The 23,936-nt window shown below is 35.8% G+C and overlaps 1 protein-coding gene across 3 annotated transcripts in view; it reads right to left on the bottom strand.

The window, feature by feature from the left end:
• Positions 1 to 6,222: 6,222 nt before the first annotated feature.
• The window catches only part of TGDS (TDP-glucose 4,6-dehydratase), a 30,205-nt gene continuing 12,491 nt past the window's right edge, over positions 6,223 to 23,936 (bottom strand). For all 3 annotated transcript variants that reach the window (XM_069067333.1, XM_069067334.1, XM_069067335.1), the window contains 8 exons: positions 21,874 to 22,016; positions 19,739 to 19,837; positions 16,853 to 16,912; positions 15,851 to 15,894; positions 15,116 to 15,281; positions 14,556 to 14,614; positions 10,622 to 10,719; positions 6,223 to 7,569 (listed from right to left, as the gene is read on the bottom strand). In XM_069067333.1, coding sequence (XP_068923434.1) covers positions 7,496 to 7,569; positions 10,622 to 10,719; positions 14,556 to 14,614; positions 15,116 to 15,281; positions 15,851 to 15,894; positions 16,853 to 16,912; positions 19,739 to 19,837; positions 21,874 to 22,016 — 743 coding nt within the window. In that variant the 3' untranslated portion in view covers positions 6,223 to 7,495. The remainder of the gene's footprint in view (positions 7,570 to 10,621; positions 10,720 to 14,555; positions 14,615 to 15,115; positions 15,282 to 15,850; positions 15,895 to 16,852; positions 16,913 to 19,738; positions 19,838 to 21,873; positions 22,017 to 23,936) is intronic.

Raw genomic sequence — 23,936 nt, forward strand, 5'->3', positions numbered from 1 at the left:
TCCACCTTTCAAGTCCAATTTCAATGACACTTCCTCTACAAAGCCTTCCCTGATCCTCCTAATCAGTAATAACCACCTCAACCCCCCCAAGCCTGATTGAACTCACCACTTTGTTTTGCAGCTGTGGAAGCACATTAAAAAAAATCTCCTTTTGAGTTCAACTAAAAATGTTAATGAATAAATATTTCTACAGTCTAAAGTCCTTTTCTCTTTCTTAGATCTAATCCTTTTCCTTTAGGAAAGTGTTTAAAAGATCAAGAATACAAATTAAGACCTTAGAAAATGGACAGAGAGTGATAACCAAATTTAGAAAGAGAAGCACCTCTTCTCTAGTTATCTGATCCTCCGAAGGGTTTAGAGTTATGATCCACCTAAGGCAGTACCCTCTTCCCCATTTCCTGAATGGTTAATATTAACAAGAGCTAATTACATAGCACCTACAATGTTCCAAGCACTATGCTAAGTGCTTTACAAATATGATCCCATTTGATCCTCCCAACTAGTCTGGGAGCCAGGTGCTATTATTATCCCTATTTTACAGATGAGGAAACTGAGGCAGACAGAAATTAAATGACTTACATAGGGTCCCACTGTCAGTATCTGAAACCATATTTGAACTCAGTTCTCATTGATCTCATCTAGATCTGATTATGCCACGAAGCTGCCTCATTAAGATAGTTGCTGTTTGTCCTTTGTTCTCATAGAGGATGGTGACATCAGCAAGGTAAAGCCAGGACATGCAAGTGAACTGATTTAAGTGAGGGAATGCGGTGCCAAGTCATGGTCCTCTTCTAGAATAAAGTATAAAAAGCAACCTTGGTGAGTAGAAGTGAGAACTGCCACTGGAACTGGCCAGTTCAGTAACACAACTCTTCTTCCTTCCTTCCTTTCTAAACTCCAGTCCATTTGGCTGTTAACACCCTTCATGACCCGGTCCCCTCCTATCTTTCCAGTTTTCTTACATGTTCCTCCTTTAAACCAACTCTATGATCTAGTGATGCTGTCCTTGTTCCTCTGACATGGTACTCCATCTCCTAGTTATATGCCTTTTCACCATCCTGGAAAACTCCCACTTATCAGGAATGTTTTCCTTCCTCACCTCCACCTCCTGGTTTCCTTGATCTTCTTCAAGACTAGGGGCTTTTTCCAGTCTCCCCACCCCTACCCCCACTCCCCAACTAATGTTGTTCACTTGTTTTCAGTCATGTCCAACTCTTCGTGACCCCATTTGGGGTTTTCTTGACAAGGACACTAGAGTACTTTACCATTTCTTTCTCCAGATCCTTTTAAAAATGAGGAAACCAAGATAAACCAGGGGTTAAGTGAATTGCCCACAGTCATACAGCTAGTAAGTGTCTGTGGCTGAATTTGATTTCAGGAAGGTGTCTTCCTGGTTCCCAGCCCAACGCTCTATCCACTGTACCACCTAGCAGCCCTTACTCCCATAAATACTTTCTGTGATTTCTTTCCATTTACATCGCATATATTCTATATGCTTTATCATTCTATTGCTAATAGTATTATGCTTTGGCAAAATGTCTATGAGAATGTATACAACAGATAGCTCAGAACAGGTTTTCAGGTTTGGACAATGTTTTTTTGGTAGAAAAATCTAGTTTAGAAAGAAGAAAAAAGAAAAGAAGGAAATGAAAGCCACCATTCTGTCAGCTAAGTGGCATAGTGTGCTAGATCTGGAGTCAGGAAGATCTGAGTTCAAATTCTGCCTTAGACTAGATGTGTGACCCTAGGCAAGTCAATTAATTTGTCTGCCTCAGTTTTCTTATTTGTAAAATAGAAATAATAATAATACCTACCTCCAATGGTTGCTGTAAGGATAAAATATTTGTAAACTCTTTGCACACCATAAAATGCTATATAAATGCTAGTTATTGTTATTATTATCATTATATCTGATGGTGGATAAAGAAAACCTCTAAAGAGAGTGTTTAGAGGATGAACTATATGTTAATGGGCTTGCAAAAGTTAGAATTGCAAAGATTCTCACTCATTAATCAATTTATCTGAATGAGAAACATGAAAGAAATATGGAAAGATAATGGGATCAGTGAACTCGGGTAGGGAAAAGTACATCTTTATTTCAATATAATTAGTTTCCTTCATAATTTCATGTATTTTATATTATGTATTTCAAAACATTATTCTGAGAATGGGTCCATGAAATAGAAAAAGGTTAAGAAGCCCTGTTCCAAAGGCAACTCCTACACAGAGTAAGAGATCAGTAGATGACCTTAAATTCATTCCCAGCTCTGCAATTCTATTATTCTGGTATTCACAGGACAAAGTGTCTCACTTGGCACTTGCACTCAACATTTAAATTTCTTGTTGATTCAGACCTTCAATTTTGACCTTCACAGGCAATGAGGAAAATCAGATTGCAGTAATTAGAATACTGTAGTAACACCATTTAAAACTGTGGCTTGATTAGTTCATTAGCTTAGCAAACCATAATTTCAGCTACTGAGAATTTAAAACTGATTTCATTTTAGTTATATGATGTTATTCTTTTTTGCCACTTAAAGATAACAGAAATATTTATGATGTAATAAGTTGAATTCATTTAAAGTTTTACTAAGGCTTTTTTTTAATGAAAAAAAACATGCTTTTAAAAGAACTGAATGTTTTAAAGGAAAATTTGTATTTTCTAAAATGTAATGATTAGGAATGTTCGTTTCATGTGTTATACAAAAATTTTGAGAACACCACATTAGGCTATTTGTAATTTCTCTGAGCAAACCCTCATTATATTTCCATTTTTAATTTATTACTTGAAACAATTTGGACTATGTGACTTCAAGGGTATAAACAACTGTTATGTTTAAGCTTTTGCAGAAAATATCAAAATTTTTCTTATGGACTCTTTTTGGCCATGTTTCTTATAGTTTTTTTTTCCATTATTTGTTAGTTAGCATTAATTTTTTCTCTATTTCAAATTCTCATAGATATTTTTTTAGCAGCATTTTCATTCCTGTACTAAAGACTAGGAAATAAAGACTTTAAGACCAAACAAAATGCAGCATTGTTAGAAATCCGATGTGGGACTTCTTTGCATCCCAGAGGGCACTAGGTGGCACAGTGAATACAGTGCTAGGCCTGGAGTCAAGAAAACTCATCTTCCTGAGTTCAAATATAGCGTCACACACTTATTAAATGTGTGACCCTGGGCAAGTCATTTAACCCTGTTTGCCTCAGTTTCCTCATCTATAAAATAATATGGAGAAGGAAATGGCAAACCACTACAGTGTCTTTGCCAAGAAAACCGTAAATGGGGTCACAAAGAGCAGGACTCTACTGAAAAATGACTGAACAACAACACAGCCCAGAAGAGAGATGAGAATTACACCTGATCTTGGCTATTCAAATTTCTCTCCCTTTAGCCCTGAAATTAGCTCCAGATCATTACTTGAGAATGATGATTATCAAGAAGCTGAAGAGGCAAGGCAAGGAAACAGGAGTATTTTAGGTTCTGAAGTAGAGATGTGAAAAAGAGAATGCATTTCACTAAGCAACAGCTCAATTTTTCCACAGGAAGAATAATGATCCCAAAGCTAAACATTGGTACAGTTAACCAGTGAGGGTTTCAATATCATTTTCCCTCTGGATATTTAAAAAGGAGAGAAATGTTTATCTGTCCTGAATATAACCAGACCCTATCTGAAGACAGAATGATGAACTAATTGGTCTCTGGATTCTTTTCAGCTTTGTGTTGCTATGGCAGACAAGTCAGAATATGTAAAAGAAATCTTAGCATCTTACCACTATATGTTTAACACCAGTATCTTTGTCTATTACATGGATTCTGGTTAGAATATCAAAAATTGTATCAAAGTATTGATTTTTATAAGGAAAATCAATAACAATAATATTTATATAGCAGGTTTGAAAAGCTCCTTATAAATATTAAACTCATTTGATCCTCATGACTCTGGGGGATAAGTATTATTATTATAATTGTTATAGCATGGGATGGGGGTGGGAAGGGGCAAGATTGCAAGTTCTATTTTGGAGATGCTGAGTTTGAGATGTCCATGAGACACAGAATTCACTCTAGATGTCCAAGAGGCAGCTGGTGATGTGAGAATGAATCTCAGGAGTTTGGGACTGGAAAAATATATCTGAGATTCAGTATAGAGATGATAATTAAATCCAGGGGAACTGAGAGTTAGGAATATAGGTTAGAGAATATAGATGAAAAAAGAGAAGAGGACCCAGGACAGAATCTTGGGAAACACAATAGCTAGTAGGCAAAACTTGGAAGATGATCTAAGCAAAGGAGATTGAGAAGTAGTCAGGAAGGAGAAGCAGGAGAGGGCTATGTTATGGAAACCTAGAAAGATAGAGGATCCAGGAGGTGCTCAATCATGTCAAAGACTACAGGAAAGGTCAAAAATGATTAAGATTCAGAAAAGGTCATTATTACTTTAAAAGGTTACTGAAATCCCTGGTAACTTTGAAGACAGTCTCAGTTGAGTGATGAGATTGGAAATCAGATTCCAGAGGGTTTTAAATCAAGGAGAGGAGGCATATTTAGAATCAGAGAGATGAGAACAGGTGGTTTTCTCAAGGACGTTAGCCAGGAAGGGAGAATAAATAGCACGGCTGTTGCGATCAGATGAGTTTTGTTTTTTTAAGGATGGGGAAAATGTGGGTTGTTTGTGGGTAGCAAGGGACTGATAGATAATGGAGAAAGTGGAGGTTACCAAGAAAATGAGTGGACAGTGGGGACGCTCTGCTGGAGATGGAAGGTGATGTGCTCAAGGGCTCACACTGAGGAGTCTGCCCTGGCAATGCTAGATAAGGGACAGCTTGTCCTCTGCTGCCACTTCCAGACCATTCCTTTACCACCATCACTCAGCAACCCCTCCTCTTCTGAGTGTTATGCTATTCAAATTTATTACCCAATTCATATTTTGTTATCCACAGAATAAAGAACACAATCAGTGAGATGGCGCAGTAAGAGCACCGGCCTGAGTCGGGATGACCTGGGATCAAATCCGGGCTCTGATACTTAGCACCACACCCAGAAATAACTGGCCATGTAACCTTGAGCAAGTTACTTAACCCCAATTGCTTAAAAAAATAATAATAATAGCTACCATTTATATAGCATCTACTATGTGTCAAGCACTAGGCTAAGTACTTGATAATTATATTATCTGATCCTCACATTAACTCTGGAAGCTATAGATGAGAAAACTGAGGCAAATAGTTCAAGGGATTTACCCAAAGGTACACTGCTAGTAAATGCTTGAGGCTGGATTTGAACTCAGGTCTTTCTGATTCCAGGCTCAGCATTCATTTCATCGTACCATCTAGCTGCCCTGATTAGACTGTCTTCCCTTGAGATTCAACCTCATGACAGGTGGTGATGTCCGACATCAGGTGAAGGTCTGGTCTGGAAGAGTTTAGTCAGAAGGTACAAAGTGATAACATAAGGTGCTGAAAAAGTTTGAGGGCAGGGGAGGTTTGCTTCTTGTCCATTAGATGGTCTCTGCAGCACAAGAGAAGGCTCATGCGAGGCCAGAGGCAGGTGGCCAGGATTTAGGACTTGTGGCTGACATTGCAGGTTGGAATACTTCTGATTATTGCTTAATGGGTAGATATGGTGGTAACCCATTCAAGCTCTTCTGCATCTTCTTGCTCATTCCCTATCCAAGCTATTGTCCTGGCAAAGCTGGTATCAAAGGTAAGACACTTTTGCTTCCTCGAGATCTGAACCATCCACATGCACAGATGCTCTAGGAGGCAATGTTGTGAAGCATCCACATCATATTGTCCAATTTCATTTATAAACCAGATAGTCACCGAGGCTTTCGGGCATTTACAAACATAATGCAAGCATTTGTATAAAACAAATATGTGAGAGTCACTAATCACTGATCTCATTTCCCCAATCAAATCCCTGGAAAAATGCCTTTAAGACAGCCATAAATAATTTTGGGAAGTTCACATACCTTTGTCCAGCATCTTTATGTATGAACTGATTCAGTACCAGAAATGGCTTGTTAAGATTTCTACACCCAATACTGACCTCCATAAGAAGCTAGATTTACATCACATATAGGTACAGACATTTTATCCCAGTTTTCACATGCCTTTTCCATTATCATACTTCCCATTCTCACAATAGTTTCAAGTGTCATTTACCTTGTAAGTAATCAATAATTGCTAAATGATGCTTAAAAAATTTCAGCGAGACAGGAGAAGTGTCAAAAATGCTTTAATAGAAAATGGTTTATGTGGACATGAACTTTATGTTAAAAATCCAAATAGTGTCTTCCCTCATAATAAACTAATTTTGCTAATTAGAAGAATTAATGTTAATCTTTACAGCAAAAGATGTGAATTTAATGGTATAAAAGTAATTTTTAAAATGAAAATAACTTTTGGTTTCTTAAAAAAAGAACACTTTTTAAAAAGTATTTTTAAGTTCAATGATATGTACAAAGTATGCTCCAAAAATATTTGTTGAATGAATGTTTTAAGTTTCCAGCATCATTTAACCTAAATTGGTCAAGTTATGCATTTTTGGTCATGAATATAGATAAAATAAATAGAAAATAGAATTAAAAAGCATCAATGTCTCATTAAAAACATTAATATACCATAATTTCATAAACAGAAAATAAGAACTAGACTTGCAGTACATTTTCTCTTTAACTTTAGATGATTTTTTGCAGTTAAAATAACTAATTTAGAAATGTATACAAATCTTTTGTTCCTATTTTTAAAAATATATTCTATTTAGAAGTTTTTAAATTGCACAGTTAAATTTATTGAATTAAATCAATCATTAAAAATCAAGTACCAAAATTTAAAAGTGCTTGAAATATTTTCCTCTTGTTCCAACTTTATTGCTTTTTTGTATAGACAGGTATTTTTTATTTTATGGCAAATCATTTATGGAATTTCAAGCTTTAATTAGGATAAAAACTAACACTGTATTACCTTAAGATTCAAATTTATAACAATCCCTAGCAAGTGGAAGTACATCTGTAGCATAGTCCCTATGTAAGAGCAAAGGAAAAGGACTGCAAGTGATGCCTTCCCTACTGCCATGATTGATTTCTGGGCCAGTGGACCACTTGTGAAACAGACCTTTAGTTAATGGGACTTTCAAAGCAAGGGATGGACTCTTTCCTTATAGATACATCTGTAAGTTGTGCTTCTCTACACTTCATTCATCTTATTTCCTACTGTTTTTCCTATTGTGCAGAAAAGTAGCATCATCCTTTGAGAAGACAGTTGACAGTAGAACAAAATTCCACCAAGCCAGCTCATAATGAGATTCTTCCATGAAATGAGAATTCCTATTATATCATAATTTTGCCCTTGAGATTTTGTGCAAAAACACCTGAATCTACTTCCAAAAGGAAAGAAGATTCTGTTTGGTAACTTGATTTCATATCAAGTTATCTATGAGGTAGAATGATTTTCTTCTTTTCTCTCCCATATATGTTTCTTATTGTAAAAATTTTTATTCCACAGGAAAGGGCTCCAAAGCTTTTTCTGCATTTTTCCAGTTGTGAAAATTCTCTTTGTACCATTCAACTGATATGAAAAAGAAAGAAAGAATTTTAACTTTTCTTGTACATGTATTTTAAACACATAATACTTGAAGGTTATCGTGCTAAGTGCCATAATTTTTAAAACTTAAAAAAAAAAATTCTTCACATCAAGTAAAAACTAGGAGAAAAACCAACTGGCTAATAAGTTTCTTTTTAAAAATGTCTAGTAAGTGATGTTTCCATATTCTCATACATATGTATATATAAAACATGCAATACATATATACTTACATATGTATATCATATATTTATATGTGAGCATGCACATGTGTGTGTCAACCTATGCATCCAAAAACTGGGAGTTGTTCAAGTACAGAGAATAGCATAATTCAGAGGTTAAGAATAAATTAACCTTTCTACTTTTATGAGTCGAAAAATAGTTCAAAATAAACTTGCTGGCATTGTTTTAAACCAAGTCTTCAAAAGTTAATTTTTTCATTCTTTCCCCATCAACTTGATAACAGTTTTTTAAAGTGAACTTTTTTTGAATTCAATAGAAGTAATTTATTCTACTGTAAGTCCTAAATCAAGGTTCTCTAAATATTTAGGTACATCTTTTCTGTAGTAATAATTGTAACAGGTGAGACACTGAGACAGACACGGATATATAACATTAACATGTGCAACACTGTGTGCTATGTGCCTTGATCCTCATGAACATCCCCAGGAGGTAAATATACAGGTATTATGACACCCATTTTGCTACAGAGCAAAGTGAGGCTCAGAGATGTTAAGAGACTTGTCCAGTTACACAGTTAGTTAATGGCAAAAGGGGATCTGAACTGCTACCTTGCTGTCTCTACATCTTGTACTTTTTCATTAGGTCACATTGCTCCTTAAGCCAGAAAAAATATACAAACCAGAATATTTCTGCAAAGGGTCTTAATATATACATGTAGGGGCAGCCAGGTAGCTCAGAGAGTAAGAGCACCGGCTCCAGTGTCGGGATGACCTGGGGATTGAATCCAGGCTCAGACACTTAGCACCACACCCAGAAATAACTGGCCATGTAACTTTGAGCAAGTTACTTAACCCCGATTGCTTAAAAAAAAAATACATACATATATATATATATATATATATATATATATATATATATATATATATATGTACATGTACCAACTTAATCTTATTTATCTAATGAATTTTGGGGAATGCCTTGAATCTCCTACTAAAATATTTAACAATATTAAAAAAATCAGCTGAAAAGTTGACGAGTAGTTCTCCTGATCACTGTGCAGTCTGATATGTCTTAAGGACATTAAAAGAAAAATAGATTTTACAAGTTTAAATAAATATAGGTAAAAAGTAATGGCTTGCCCCACTGCCACTTTTCATTCCTGTGCCACTAGAAGTGGCCAATTGTAAACTGGTTGGACAGAAGATAGGCAAAGACCAACACCTCAAAACTGTATACCCAATAAACTCCAAAAAGACACATGACTTTGACATAAAAGGTGCCATTATAAGCAAAACAGAGGAATAAGAGAAAAATGACCTTTCAGAAGTGTGGTAAGACGACACGGGCTAATATGAGAATTTGCTTTGCTAGACTGAATATTTCTAATTAGTTGTTTTAAAAATTGTTCAATTGGGAAGGGGAAGAAACCCAAGGGAGAGATAATATCTGCAAAAATAAACAATTTTTAAATGCCATACATAAAACATAACTAAAAGCTATTTTGTAAGGCCAGAGAAAGCTCAAGAAAGGCAAACCCTGCTTGGTTTGGCTAGGAAGATGATCAAGGACCACTGAGAGAAAAACTACTTCACTCCTATTGTACTTCGATTTTATCAGCCAAGGAGAATAAGATTAAGCATGAATTACAATTCAAAATAAGTGATGAAATGGTTCTATCAAATGGCACAGGTAAATTGTATCTCAGGGCACTGAAAATCTGTAGATGTTGCCTGTTAAATCTCTACTGTTTAATTAAAGTACTCCTGGTGAATAGGAAAGGTGCTCCAGAGCTAAGAATTAAAACCCACATTTTCACCCCCTAACTCCCAAAAGTAGATGCTTTAAACAACAGGCACAGCACCATGACCTCATTTACTAAGTAGAATTCTAGAATGGATTATTAAAGGGATAATTTGTAAGTACTTAGAAAGGAAAGAGGTGATGCATACAACAGAAAGGGGCTCCTTAAGAACAAATCATACCCATACACCAATCTTATATCCTTTTTTGACAATATTTACAATAAGTAAATCAAAGCAATGATATAGATAAAAAGTTCAGTATGGCAAGAGGCAGCATGGTCTAGCCTCACGGTCAGGAAGCCCTAGGTTCAAGTTCCCATTCTGACACAAACTGTGACCTTAGACAAGTCATTTAACTTCTCACTGTCTCTGGCAATTCTCTACTACTATAAATTGCAGAACAGCTGCTGATCTGCACTGGTGGAGGGAGTTTCCTCACACGAATGAAATCAGACTCATTCCGCCCACCTCTAGGTTATAGTATTACATTTGACAAAATCTCTCTGACCGTAACTTCGGTAGGTGGAGGAAGTGACTGACTGCCCAGATCCAAAAAGTGACTAATGAATCAACGTTAGTCTGGAAGACAACATTTAGTGGAATGTCACAAGTTCTGGCCCTTGGTCAGGTTCTGCTCAACATTTTTATCAATAATTCTGATGAAAACAGAGCAAACTTACTGAAATTACAGTTGCCATGAAGTTGAGAGGTCCTGCTAATATGATCATATTAGGACCCCAGAAGTTTCAGTTCATTATTCTATCCTTTCCAAGAAATAAAAAGATGAAATTTAATAGGGAAAAATTTAGAGTCCTATAGTGGGGGTACGAGTGAGGAGAGGTGTAGCATGTTCCCCATTACTAGATGTCTATAAGCAGAATTTGGATGACAACTTGCCCGCAAATGCTATAGGATTCTTGTTTGTGCAAGGATGTATAGCATCTGAAATTCAAAGATATTAATATTCAAATATAGTTTTACAATGTTCTTAAAATACATCACATTTTCTTTTTCTTCTAATTCCTACAAGAAAAAAGTATTTTAAAACATACTTGTTTTCTTTATTCCTTCTTTCCAGGTAACTTTAGGTCTCCATCCTAACCCATGCATTTTTTCTGATTTCATGGGATATCTCATGTCATTGGAAGGTCTAAAAAAACAGATTAAAAAGAAATAATGACATTTAAACTTAAATCTCATACATAGTTACCAATTATAATGTTAAGTTATGTAAAATGCCTATGACAACATACTACAATCTCAGAGACTGAAGTACCATTAATTAATGTTCTTGATCTTTTTTTTTAACCAAAATTTTTTAGGTAAATTTTGATGCGAATTTTACCTGTGTGCACTCATTTATTTACAGGTAAAAGACTGCATTTATTGTCCAAGGACCTAAGTAAAAGAGCAGGAGTTCTTAACCTGAGATAAACAGACTCCCCAGGAGTCAGGGGATAGACATCAGGAGGTCCATTGTAACGATATTTTTTGTATTTATGGAAACTATTCTGAAAAGGAGTCCATAAGCTTCACAAGATTGTCAAACAAGTTTATAACACAAAAAAGATTAAGAACCCTTGCCCTAGGGAGACAAACACTAGGTAATAAATGTTGCTATGGTGATGCATACTCCCCAATCCTTCACTTCCATAGAGACTATGATGGAAAAGGAGAAAAAAAAAAGTCATGGGATGCTATGCATGGCAATTCAGTTTTAAAGCATCTGCTAATACCCACTTACCAACAATATGGGATTTCTAATAATCATTGATTTGAGGCACTACTAAAGGAATGAAACCATGTCCACACAAAACATCCTAGCTGTAGTTGAAAGCTAGAGAAATTGAACAGTTACAGTTAAATGGAAGGACATTCATTTATTCAACAAATATTTATTAAACTCCCACTAGGTATATAATGCTAGTTGTTGGGGGAAAGACAATGTTGGGAGAAATACTCAAAGACAGCTATCATATCTCAAGTCTTCCTTTCTTCTGGTTAAATAAATATCTACAGTTCCTTCAACCATTCCGCATTTGCCATAGACTCAAGGCCCTTCATCATGCTGGATACTCTCCTCTAGACACTTTCTAAGCTGATCATTCCTTAAACAATGATGCCCAGAACTAAACACAATACCCTAGATGTGGAATGGTCAGGGTAGGGTACAAGTTCCTTATTAATAAGTTCCTTATTCCTGGAAGCTTCACCTCTCTTAATGCAACATAAAATCTCATTAGCTTTTTTGACCACCACATCACACTATAATGAACTTGCAGTACACTAAAACAACTCAGTATTTTTCAGGCAAATTACAACCTTGCCTACTCTATACCTGTGAAGTTGATTTTTTTTGGATATAAATCTAAGATTTTATATTATCCCTATTGAATTTCATCTAAGATTCAACCAAGTGCTCTAGCCTGACAAGAGCTTTTTGGAACCTGACTTTATCACAGTATATTAGCTATCCCTTTCAGATTTATGTTATCTGCAAATAGGATTAGCATGCCACCTATTCTTTTATCTAAGTTATCATTAAAAATATTAAACAGTTTAGGTTTAAGCATAGATCACTGAGGCATTACACTGGAAACCTCCTACAAAACTGACATTGAAACATTATCAACTATTTTAAGTTCAGTAGATCAAACCTATTTAATTGAATTATTGTCTAGTCACACCTCTTCATCTTTTCTACAAAGGTATGAGATACTTTGTCAAATACTTTGCTAAAAATCTATTTATCCCTCTCTTCTTTCTCCTTTCACAAAACCTTAAACCCAGTTCACACTGAAGCTCATAGATTGGACAACAATAGGTAGGTCCTGGCCCAAGTTCTGCTTAACAGCTGTATTTTGGGCCCTACTGGCTTAGAGTGAATGTCAATGGTCATTTTTTCCTTTTGGAACAGCAACCCTGAGGGTCTTCCCCTCCCAGCTTGATTTTCTTATTTTTTCTAATTAAAGGGGCCATCCCTTGACTCACTTTTTAAAGAGACCTATTCACTGAATGGGCATTACCTCACTCTAAGTGAAAAGGCCTCAGCCTTAAAGGGCCAGGGTCTCCCACTGTATCCTGGGTCATCTCCAGTCATCCTGATGAATATCAGGTCACTGGATCCAGAAGCTTTGGAGGAGAAAGTGAGGCTGGTGACCTTGCACAGCCCTCTCTCACTCAAATCAGTCAACTGCAAGTCATGTCATTGATGCCATGATCCTCTTTGAAAACAAAGGAAAAACACAACCTGAGTTACCCAACTAGATGGGTCCATATTCACGTGAATGTGGACCCTTCTAGCTGGTTAATTCAGCTCGTCCTCTCCCTTTTCCTCTCCTCCTCTCCAAAGGAAGGTAAAATTTGAGGGCCAGAAGCTGCCCACTTACCTTGGGGTTCACTGGCTAGATTCCTTCCTTCTTTCTTGCTTTTTCTTTGACAAAATCCTAAACCCAGTTCACTCTGAAAAGTAAACTACAGCATACCCTAGCTCTCCAGTTCTATCCATTTAGCAACCCTGCTAGCAGGACTCACTACTGATGAAACCATACTGGATCTTCATAATCACCATTTCCTTTTCTATACTTTTTAATGATTTCTTTAATTATATATCCTTATTCTTTTATTATTTCAGTTACAACTGAAATATAAATGACATTAACTTCTATCATATCATACCTCTCCAACTCTTTGGCTATCTACAAAGCTAATGTCTTATACTTCCATCTCCAAGTCAGTGGTGAAAAAAAATCTTCCCTCTGCCAGATGAACTATTTGGTATTGTCCATGCAGTAGTATGTATCCTGATGCTTTTTACCTAACCGTAGATAAGAAGGACAAGAATAACTCCTAGCACAATGTGAGAGTAGTCATGCTGTGGCAAAATTCAGTGACCTTCATTTCATAACCCTAAGACCCAGGGAACCTATGGGACTGCAGGTCCTCACAAGGAAGGTCTTAGGAAATCAATTAACTGATGAAGGGGAGGGAAGGGTGGAAAAGAAGCATTTACAGTACCTACTATGTGCCAGGCACTGTGCTAAGCACTTCTTTTTAAAAATATTATATCATTTGATCCTCAAAACAATCCTATAAGGTATTATTATGCCCATTATACACTTGATTTTGAGGCAGAGATTAACTGATTTACCCAAGATTGCATATTTAGGAAATATAAGTAATGGGAAACAGAAAATACAAGCACCTCAGGGAAATGACAGAACTCTATAATCAGATCCCTGAGGTACCTAGACCTTGAAATCTTGTATCTCTAAAAGTCACTTGAGCATATATCTCTCAAGGGCATGGACCATATCTATAATCTAGAACTTAACAGTACCTGGGATCATTATTATGTTTCAGTGCAAATCCTGAGGATCACAGATACAGAGCTGGAAGGGATCTTAGAGTTATAGAGTTCAACTCCCATTTATATAGAGCAGAAAACTAAGGCACAGATTGATTAGTGGCTTGCCCAAGGTCATACATGGAAATCATAGAGCCAGGGCATGAAGTCTGGTCATCTAACTCCAACACCTAGTGAGTTCTCTATTTACCACACCAAGCTATTTCACCTATGGGACAAGTTTTGAAACTTGGACTTGAGCTCAGGTTCTATCCTTTTATCTATGAGGCTATCATACAGGAAGAGTAATTTTCTTTTATATAAACATAAGATTGCCGGACACAGAAGCTCACGACAAGCTATTTATGTGTGACTAAAGACAGAATAATAAAAAATGGGCTTAAAATCTCACATGCTCTTACCTTATTATTATATATAAAATATTCTGTAAAATAAGAGTTAAAAAACTGGTATGGCCTTTTAGAGAAGCCAATCTTTATGAATCAAAGTTTCATTTACTTGAGATTATTTCAATGTTGTTCTACTTAAAAAGAAATTAGATGACTTAGGTCCTAAAGTTTTAGGACTTTACAAATACTGAACAATGTAACTCTTTACCAGTACCTTAACCCATTTCTTACCTATCATCAACATAATCAACCCAATTTTCCATTTCAGACTCTGAACTTGTCTCTTTGATCTGTCAAAGATGAGAATGATTTAAGTCAAAATATAACACAAGAGAACTTAAAACATGATTAATTATGAAATCAATTTGAAAACGAACATATTTCCAAAAGAAAGACAAAAAAAGAGGTATATCCATAATACAGAACATCTGAATCATTCATTAGGAACCCTGAAAAGGGTTGGCTATAGCAAAATGAGACAGACACATTGTTTGTTAAACTAGTCTTTCATTCAAGTACAAAAAACTATCTTCTTTCTTTTTTAATGGAAGGGGTAAAAGGATTTGATTGGCTTTTGTTTTTAACTCAATTTCTCCCTATTATCCTTAATACTAACAAATAAATTTCTGTAATACAAAAAGGTGTGACTTTAATACCTATTATCATTACATCTTCAAATAAATACCCTTTCAGATAGTTTATTCAAGGGCTTATTTTTATATAACTAATTCCAGTAAGACAGAAAGCCAGAAGTCAACTGTAAAAACTGTCTTTTTATTATGTATACTTACTAATTGTATCAATTCTTTGGCAAGTTGTGCAATCGACATCTCAAAACTGGTTCCTATGTTATAAATTTCACCTGGTTTCCCTTTCTTTAGAACAGTGAGAAAAGCTTCTACTACATCAGCCGCATAAAGGAAATTTCTTTTTTGGAGTCCTGAACCATGAATGCAACTAAAAAGATTAAAGAAAATTCAGTCATGTACCATAACCAAATAAACACTTTTACTATAAAAGTAGCAGAAATGTATCTGGGTACTGACTTAGAGGGGCACTAAACATTTTCTTATGTTCTCTATATTAAGAAATAAGCCAGGCACCTGACACCACGGTGTTAAGAGAACTACTACCAATGTGAACTTAGCAGTCCTAAATGGTCATCTCAGATTTTCTAACATAACATCAGGATTCCAGGATGCTCCTTTAGGGAAAATAAACCTCTTGAGAACTACTTTTTATCAGTTTTCCTATCAGAAATGTATCCTGCAAATTCATCTCGTTCTATCTACAGTGTGAACATAAAATTAAGTTACATGTAGAGACAGTCAAATTCTGATATACTAATTGAAATACATTTGAGAACTAAACTTAACCTAATAAATTATAATTGATTCATGAATTCCCATTAGAAAAATAACAAGGGACAATGGTAATTAGTGGCAACTATTATCAATACACATTACATTACACATCAACATGTTAGGGAAGGGGGAAAAGAGATAAAAAAAGGGAAGATTACATACCATTTTCTGTTGTGCTGCAATAAAGAGATAAATTTTGGAATAACCTAAAGAGAAAATTTATTATTATTTCTTGATTTTGGAAGTAATTAAGTCACATTCATATTTATTTGACTTTTCCATAAGATTAGTTGTTAGGATGCCCTTGCAGAAGATTAACACCATTATGCAAAACTGGCTTCCTCACTAAAAGTGTGTATTTGTTGGGTCTACTTTAGTGTTTTTGTTATTTTTTTAATGTGGGAAGTCCTTGAAACGGCACTACTATACATCTTAAATTTCTTACAACTCTGAGAATATTTGAACCTATTTTATATGATGCTGGTCTGTCCCAGAGCTACTACATCATATCCTCTAACATTCCCAAGTTTTTGATGGAGAAAAGAGAAAAATAAACCAAAAAAAAAAAAAGGTTTCTGAAGAATTCAAAATAAGTATTTCACAGAATGCTGCCCATAAATATGGTTTGTTATATCAAAAAACTCTATTTCTGACTTTATAAATCCAAGAAAGATAACACATAGGGCAAGAGAAGAAAACTGCTCCTCTGACAGCAACACTGCCTGGAATGTTATATCCAACAAAGTATGCTAAAGCCAGACTTGAATCTCTGCCTAATGTGGCGTGGCCTTACTTGGGATATGGCCAATACAACCATGTGAGAAATGGAGAAGCTTCAGGGCTAGGTAGCTCAGAGGCTGGCTCTTAACATTTCAATCACATAGCCTCTCATTCTGTCAGTCAAGAATATAGCAGTGGCAATACAATTAATTTATATTTAGGCATCAGATATCACTGTCTAACCTTATTTAACCTAAGCTTTAAATTTTTTCCAAGTTCTAACTGGCATCAGGATGCTAATGTTGGCAAGAAAGCAAAGAAGTAGGTTAAATGATATCTGAATAGAGGTCTGGACACAGACTGAACAAATTTATAAACAATTCATTTTTCACATTGGAAAGCAAAACCATTGCCGGAAATATGTCAATTAGAATTTAAACTTACCTTTTCTGGATATTGATGTGGTCCATAAACATTACTGCTCCTTGTGATAACAACTGGAAACTTCAAAGTATAAAAGATAGTTACTTTAAAAAAGTAAGGTAAGCTTAAGGCTTACCTTTTTGTAAAGCTAGGTATGATTTTTAAAGGTATCTGATTTTAGCTCAATCTACCTGGAAATCACAAATTATATAATGTATAAACTGCCAAAAGGAAACTGAAACTAAGTGAAGTTAAGTGATTTGCTGGAGGTCACCTGGGTAAGGAAATAGCAAAGTTAAGATTTGAGCCTGGTGGCGGCCAGGTTGCACAGTGAGCCGGCCCCAGAGTTGGGACACCTAGGATCGGTTCCGGCCTCAGATATTTGGCACCCACACAAAATAACTGGTGGTGTAACCTTGAGCAAGTTACTTAACCCCAATTGCTTTAAAAAAAAAAAAGATTTGAGCCTAGTCCAATTCCAAAAAGCAATGATCTACTACCAGAGTCAGCCCTCCAACCAGATTAAAATGTCACTGGGAAATGTTTAACAAAATAAATAAAATACAATACAAAATAGATCATATTAATTTGTAGTTTTCTAAATTACTATGCAGTCACATGGACCTATTTCTACTTGAGTTTAGCATCAGTGTTCTACCACATTACACTTTCTGTACCTCTGGAATTGTGCTAAGGATGAGCCTTTAAACTCTAAGTTGGATCTTTACATGTGCTACACAAATCTCTTTTTCTAGTTAAAAAAGGGGAAACAAAGACTGTTATTTATTTTAAAACATTTGAAGGAAATTCTTCTTCAAACATATAAAAAGTACATCTTACAAGTCCAGATAATAAAGGCCAGAGGGCAGAGAAGAGTACTGGTGGTAAATTACAAAGAACTGGAAAAAAAAAATAGATGCCCATCAACGGGAAAAGATGAACAACGGTAGTATATAAGTATAGCAGAAGGTTACTGTATCTTAAGTGACTGAATGAAGAATCCTGAGAAATTTGTGGAGAAAAAAAAAACAGGAAAAAAATTTATATAATGACTAAAATTTTGTAGAGGTAAACAACATAGAAACACTTGAGAACTCTGCACAGTGATCAGTCATGATTTTAAGACAGTAATAGTGAAGTGTGTAATGCAGAGGTAGTGAACCAGAAATGCAAAATGAGGGATGTTTCTGGGCATGATCAATGTTAGACAATTTGTTACAAGGAAAGATTCTGTTGAGAAATGGGAAACGATAGCGATGTTTTTACAATGCTGTTTTTACTGTAAAAAGCAGTTAAATGGCACACTAGGTAGACTACTAAAGACAGAATCAGGAAGAATCAAGTTAGAATCCCTACTTAGAGAGGTTCTGGTGATCTGGGGCAAATCATTTAAATTCTCTGAGCTTCATGTCCTTATCTGTAAAATGGGAATAACACCTTTAGTACCTAGCTCACAGGGTTCTTATAAGAATTGCATGAGATGATATATGTAAAAGCACTTTCGGGTTTTTTTCCCTATTCTCTATCCATTGGACAATAAATAATGCATAAAGGACCTCATTTCCTTTTTTTCCTTCTAAATGTTTTTACTAAAAACATTAAAATAAATGGAAACAACTATATTTCATGGTAATTGCATAGTAAAATTCAATAAACAACAGATTAAATTCCAATCAGGATTCTTTATCTTTTTATTCTCATTCACTTTTTTATATAAGTATAGTTAATAAATAATCTAATCTTCTGGGATTTTTTCCCATTTCAAAAAATATTTTTTTGGTTTTCATTTCATTTTATATTCTTATTCTGAACTTAAACATTTAAAAAATGAGCAGTTCCATATAAGTTGTAGGAAAGGACCATAGATGACACCAAATTTCTGTAATTTAGAGCTTGCTTTTCTTTTTATGTATGTTCAATATCTAACTTTCAAAGCTGTCGTGCCTGCCTGTGATTCTGTTGGGGAGGAAGGAGGTAGAGAATGGGACTTGATGCCTAATTCCCCTCACCCTCCCACATAAAACACTGAAAAACTGAAATTGCAAGAGACCAAACTTGGGTTGTTAGAGTAAATAAGTCAAACTTATGTCCCTATAGCAGTATCATTTCCTTTTAGAATTTATTATGGTACTGTGAACTGGATGGACACAAATTTCATAGCCATGAGTCACAATATACCTGTGAGCGATCCACTTTCTTTATAGGGAACCAAAAGCATAGGCATGAACATTAATATTATCTCCTACCTTTCTCCTGACCTGCTTAACCCATGCAATACCAACAGGGAAAGAAAGAACCAAGCACCCTTTTTTTCTTCCTCACCCTATGAGGACTTATTAGTTCTAGCTCCTTTCCTTGTAGGTATTAAAATTTTGAAAGGTAAAAGATCATACCTACTTCATGAATGGTCATACTACTTTTATGCCATTTCATATTTCCTATTTTCCATGTAGCAGTTAATCTGAGAGGTCAATGGTCAATTAGAGGAGTGCCATTCTTTTATTTTAATATTTTAAAATGTTATGTCAGGTTTACTAATCAATCAGTTCTAAACCAGGACAAAATTAACATACTTTTTGAAAGCACTAACACGTCTACATATTTGTTTTTTAAAGCACTTTTCTCAATGGCATAAATTCTGATATACAGGCAACATCATCTTCTCTTAATTTATCAAATTCTATTTTTAATGTGTTAACAAAGTGGGCAATTAGTGATTTAAATGACATGTAAAAGAGCATGTGGTCCCTAGCTTATCTACACAAAATAGCAAATAAGAGAATTATTTCTTGTTTTTTGTAACTTAACACATAACTTTGCTCAGTACCCCTGTCTCCTTATCTACAAGTGAAAGATCAACTGTTGCTATTGCAGATTATTTCACAAATCTCTGAAATGAACACTTACCTTATACTGTTCCCAGTAAGACTGTACAAAACATTCTGCAGCTGCTTTAGAAGAAGCATAAGGATTTGTAGGTTGTTTTGGTGAAGACTCATCAAATTCCTAATTTTAAAAAGGAATATTAAGGAGCTTTTAGCATGTATTTCTATCCAAGAGAATTATGAAGCACATCACAAACTTGACATGTTCATCCCATTAAAGAAATAGGTAAGCTTATCTTAACAGACTGAAACAAGATACTTTTAGCTTTTGTTCAACGATAAATTACAGTATGGACAGGGACTAACCTGTGATTTCACTGGCATTTCTGATGTAGACTGGCACCTTCTCTGCAATTTAGGGTCTTAAAGAGTTGCTCTACAGCACTGAGAAGTTAGGTGACTTGCCTAAAGCTGTATTAGTCAGAGGCAGAATTTGAACCCAGGTTTTCCTAACTCTAAGACCAGCTTTTCTAAACAGTATGGCAGACTGTCTCTCAAACTATGGCAAATGTTTAAAACGGCAACATTTAAAAACCAAACTCTTATAAAATGCATGACAGATTAATAGTGATAAGAGTATGATCTTTTTCAGGCTCTGATCATCACATTTTGCAAAGAAATTAGGGGTAATTATTTGCTTATAAAACCTGACAATTCAGTCAGATGTTACAAAGTTAACATTTTATTAGTAAGACTTTTAGATTATTGCCCACCATTTGAAGAAGAATCATTTAATACACTGCATAAGGACCAGCAGCACATAAAATCTCAAAATGGAAGGCACTTGGATTATCTAGTACAGGGGTGGGGAATCAGACCTTGAGGCCATATGTGGTCCTCAAGTGCAGCCCTTCAACTGAATCCAAACAAAACTGTTCTGTGAAGTTAGGATTCAGACAAAGGGCTGCACTTGATGACCCAGAGGGCCACGTGTGGCCTCGAGGTTTCAGGTTCCCCACCCCTGTATCTAGATCTGATGAATAAAGGCCTAATACAACATTCCCAAGAAGTGGTTATCTAATTGCTGTCTGACTACTAGGAGTTCACTACCTTAATGAAGTAGTTCATTTAATCACTAGATTTATATTTGAAAATTCTCTATAAAGAGTCAAAATCTGCTTTCCTGTCATTTCAATTCATTGGTTTCTAGTTTTGCCTTCTGATGCCACAGAGAAATAAAACCTAATTATCACAGCCTAATATGTGGAGATGCTTACTACGTCCCTCCAAACTTTTCCCTTTTTCAGCCTAAATAATCTGTTACTTCAATTGACATGGTTTCAAGTCCAAGTTCCTTCAATACCTTCATTCTTCTCCTCTGGATGAATTCCAGCTTGTAAATGACACTTAAAATATGCCCATAAAACATTCTACTTGTGGTCTGACCAGTGCAGAGTACAATGGGCTTAGTATTCTTCTTGATCAATACAGGGTTTACCCTGTATTCCTATGATGTAGCCTGAAATCATAATAGTATTTCTACCACTTCTATCACACTGCTGGTTCATTTTAAGCTTGAAACAAAGTAAAATTCAAATACTTTTCAAGACTAATTTATATTTGTCCAGATTTATTTCATCTCAACATTATGGACAGCTGTTCTTGCCCACCCAGATCTTTTTGTCAGAGTCCATTTCTGTCCATATCAGCTCTCTTCTGTGCTTTGTGTCTATGACATGCTCACAGAGTGCCCATGTAATGAAACAAAGGTGGCATAGGACAGTGGAAGGAGTGTTAGACATGAAGCCAGAGGATGTGGGCTCAAGATGCCAGCTTGGCCATATCACTCCCGGTGATGATCCGGGTGAGTCATTTTACTTCTCTGGATCTACTTCCTCATTTGTAAAATATCTGAAGAGCTGTCCTTTTAGGTTTCTTTCAGTTCTAAATGATCTAATGAATATAAAAGCAACCACTCATTTGGTTTTCCTACTTGAAGCCTCTCTTCCATCCAATCTAGCAAATACATAATTGCCAAAAATTGCCAATAATAAAGAAATAATTTGAATTTTATAAATGTCAATTTTTATCAAATCCTATGCTTTTTATAACCACTTTTTAAAAACCGCACAGCCTGAGAAATGTGGTTATTTTTAAAAGTCCATCCTTAAAAAGTTTAAAATAAAGCAGATGAAATATAAAGTTTTCCAAACTCACCTCATCAAGGCTACCTCCATATACTTCATCAGTGCTCACATAAATGAATTTCTCTACTCTAGCTTCATAAGCAGCACTCACCAAAACATGGGTACCATAAACATTGACATAGGTAAACTCCAAGGCATGGACAAATGAAAGATCTGTAAAAAAAAAAAAAAAAGCAATATCATATGATATTCAGAACTTAATAACTTAATATAGAACTGAGTGAATGAGATGAAATATCAAGTCTAACTATATAATTCCTAGGGATTAAAAGGAAAGGAGGAGAATCACACATGAAGACTATAAGCAGTGAAATGGTAGATTCAGACCTAAGAACAATAGTCAAAAAAATCTGTTAAGAAAAATTCTCTTCAATTACCATTTTAACAATTTTACAAATAAAAATCTGTGTGTAATGGCCATTTCTATATAATGGTATACTATGACTACTATTGTATGGGAGAAAGTTAAGGAAAAACCTCTAGTCCTTTTGGTATTCCCAGCCCTAGAGATTTATATGAAAAACAAGAATGAGGATTCCCACAGCTTCAACCAGTTCCTCTGCAAGTTTTGCTAAATGAAATTATATGAGCCAACCAGGGAATGATAGGAATCAAAATGAATTTTCTACCCTTAACTCAGCTAAGAGGTGGACTGAAAGATACAAACAACAGCTGAAAAGACCAAGTGCTTTTAAAAAGCCAGATTTTTAAAAATGTCTATGGGCTTTTACTAGCTAGCAAGCAGAGTTCAGGTGGGTGGGTCAACATCACAAAGGAAGGAAGGACAGGTCAAAGCCAAGAGCTGTCAGACTGTTCCCACTTTGTACAAGTGGCATTACACCAGAAGAGCAGCAGTTGTTAAACAGTAGCAGGCAGCACAGTGGAGACAGACACTCAGACAGAAATACCAAACAGCTAAGGATACAGCCCGAGACAGCAGGTCACTTGAAGACATCACTAGAGGCCACTGGTGGATGTGGGACATCAGAGGCCAAAACTTTTCCAACCACTATGTACCCTCACAACACGTGTGCCTTTTACATGTGCCATCTGGGCCCATTCCCTATGTATATGACCCTCCATGTGTGTTCTCTCCCCCAAGGATAATGTGGTAATCTGGGGGAGGCTCTTTTGCTCTACAATAAAGTGTCCTCTGCTTGGCATAGGAGAAGTAATCAGTGCAGGCTCATGAGCTATGGTTTTACATGGATGCTGCCTAGCATTTGAGGTAGCTTTCTGGGTGCCTACATACTAAATTACTAATTACCAACTCCAGGAAAACATTGCTTTAATGATAATAACAATAAAAGCTAGCATTTATATAGCATTTTAAAGTTTGCAAAGTGCTTTACAAATGTTATCTCATTTGGTCCTCACAATAACTGGGGGGGGGGAGGGAGGTACTTTTATTACCCCCATTTTATAGATGAGGAAACTAAGGAACAGTTTAAGTGACTTGCCCAGGGTCACTCAGCTAGTTAGGGGCTGAGGTTGGATTTGAACTTGGGTCTTCCTGAATCCATATCCAGCACTCTATTAACTGCTAGGACTTTGTTGGGGGAAGGGGAAGGGGTCAGGAAGGGGAGAAATATGACAGCGAGGGGTTGGGGAGTGAGAACATACTAGTAAAGGTTAAAGAGAGTTGAGTCAGGGATGAGATGGGACTAGGAGTTTCTGAGTCTCTGGCTCCAGGGCACAGTTAAGAAGTAGAGGTGGTCCTAAGCTTTTATTTAGCACCTACTATGTGCCAAACTGTGCTAGACACAAGGAATGGAGGATTATTTGGCCAGGACCCCTCAGATATAGGGATAGGGCAGCAAGGGGAGCCTTAGAAAGGAGGGTGGGGGAATGGGGTGACCCAAGGTGAATAGGACAAAGACCTTGAGATTATATACAGCAGAGAACAGTATTCTGCTGGGTTGGTGTCTTTATTATGGGCTGGCACTAAGTTACAGTCAAATTTCATTCCAAGTGGATTTTGGTTTTAAACTTTATACAGGAGGCAACAACATTTTATTATATTCAAACCATTATTTCTTTAAACATTATGTTCAAGCTGTTAAAAATACTAAC

Source organism: Petaurus breviceps, unplaced genomic scaffold (genome assembly GCF_028583685.1).
Source record: "Petaurus breviceps papuanus isolate PSGF00001 unplaced genomic scaffold, PetGlider_PUasm1.0 90743, whole genome shotgun sequence".
Classification (NCBI taxonomy): domain Eukaryota; kingdom Metazoa; phylum Chordata; class Mammalia; order Diprotodontia; family Petauridae; genus Petaurus; species Petaurus breviceps.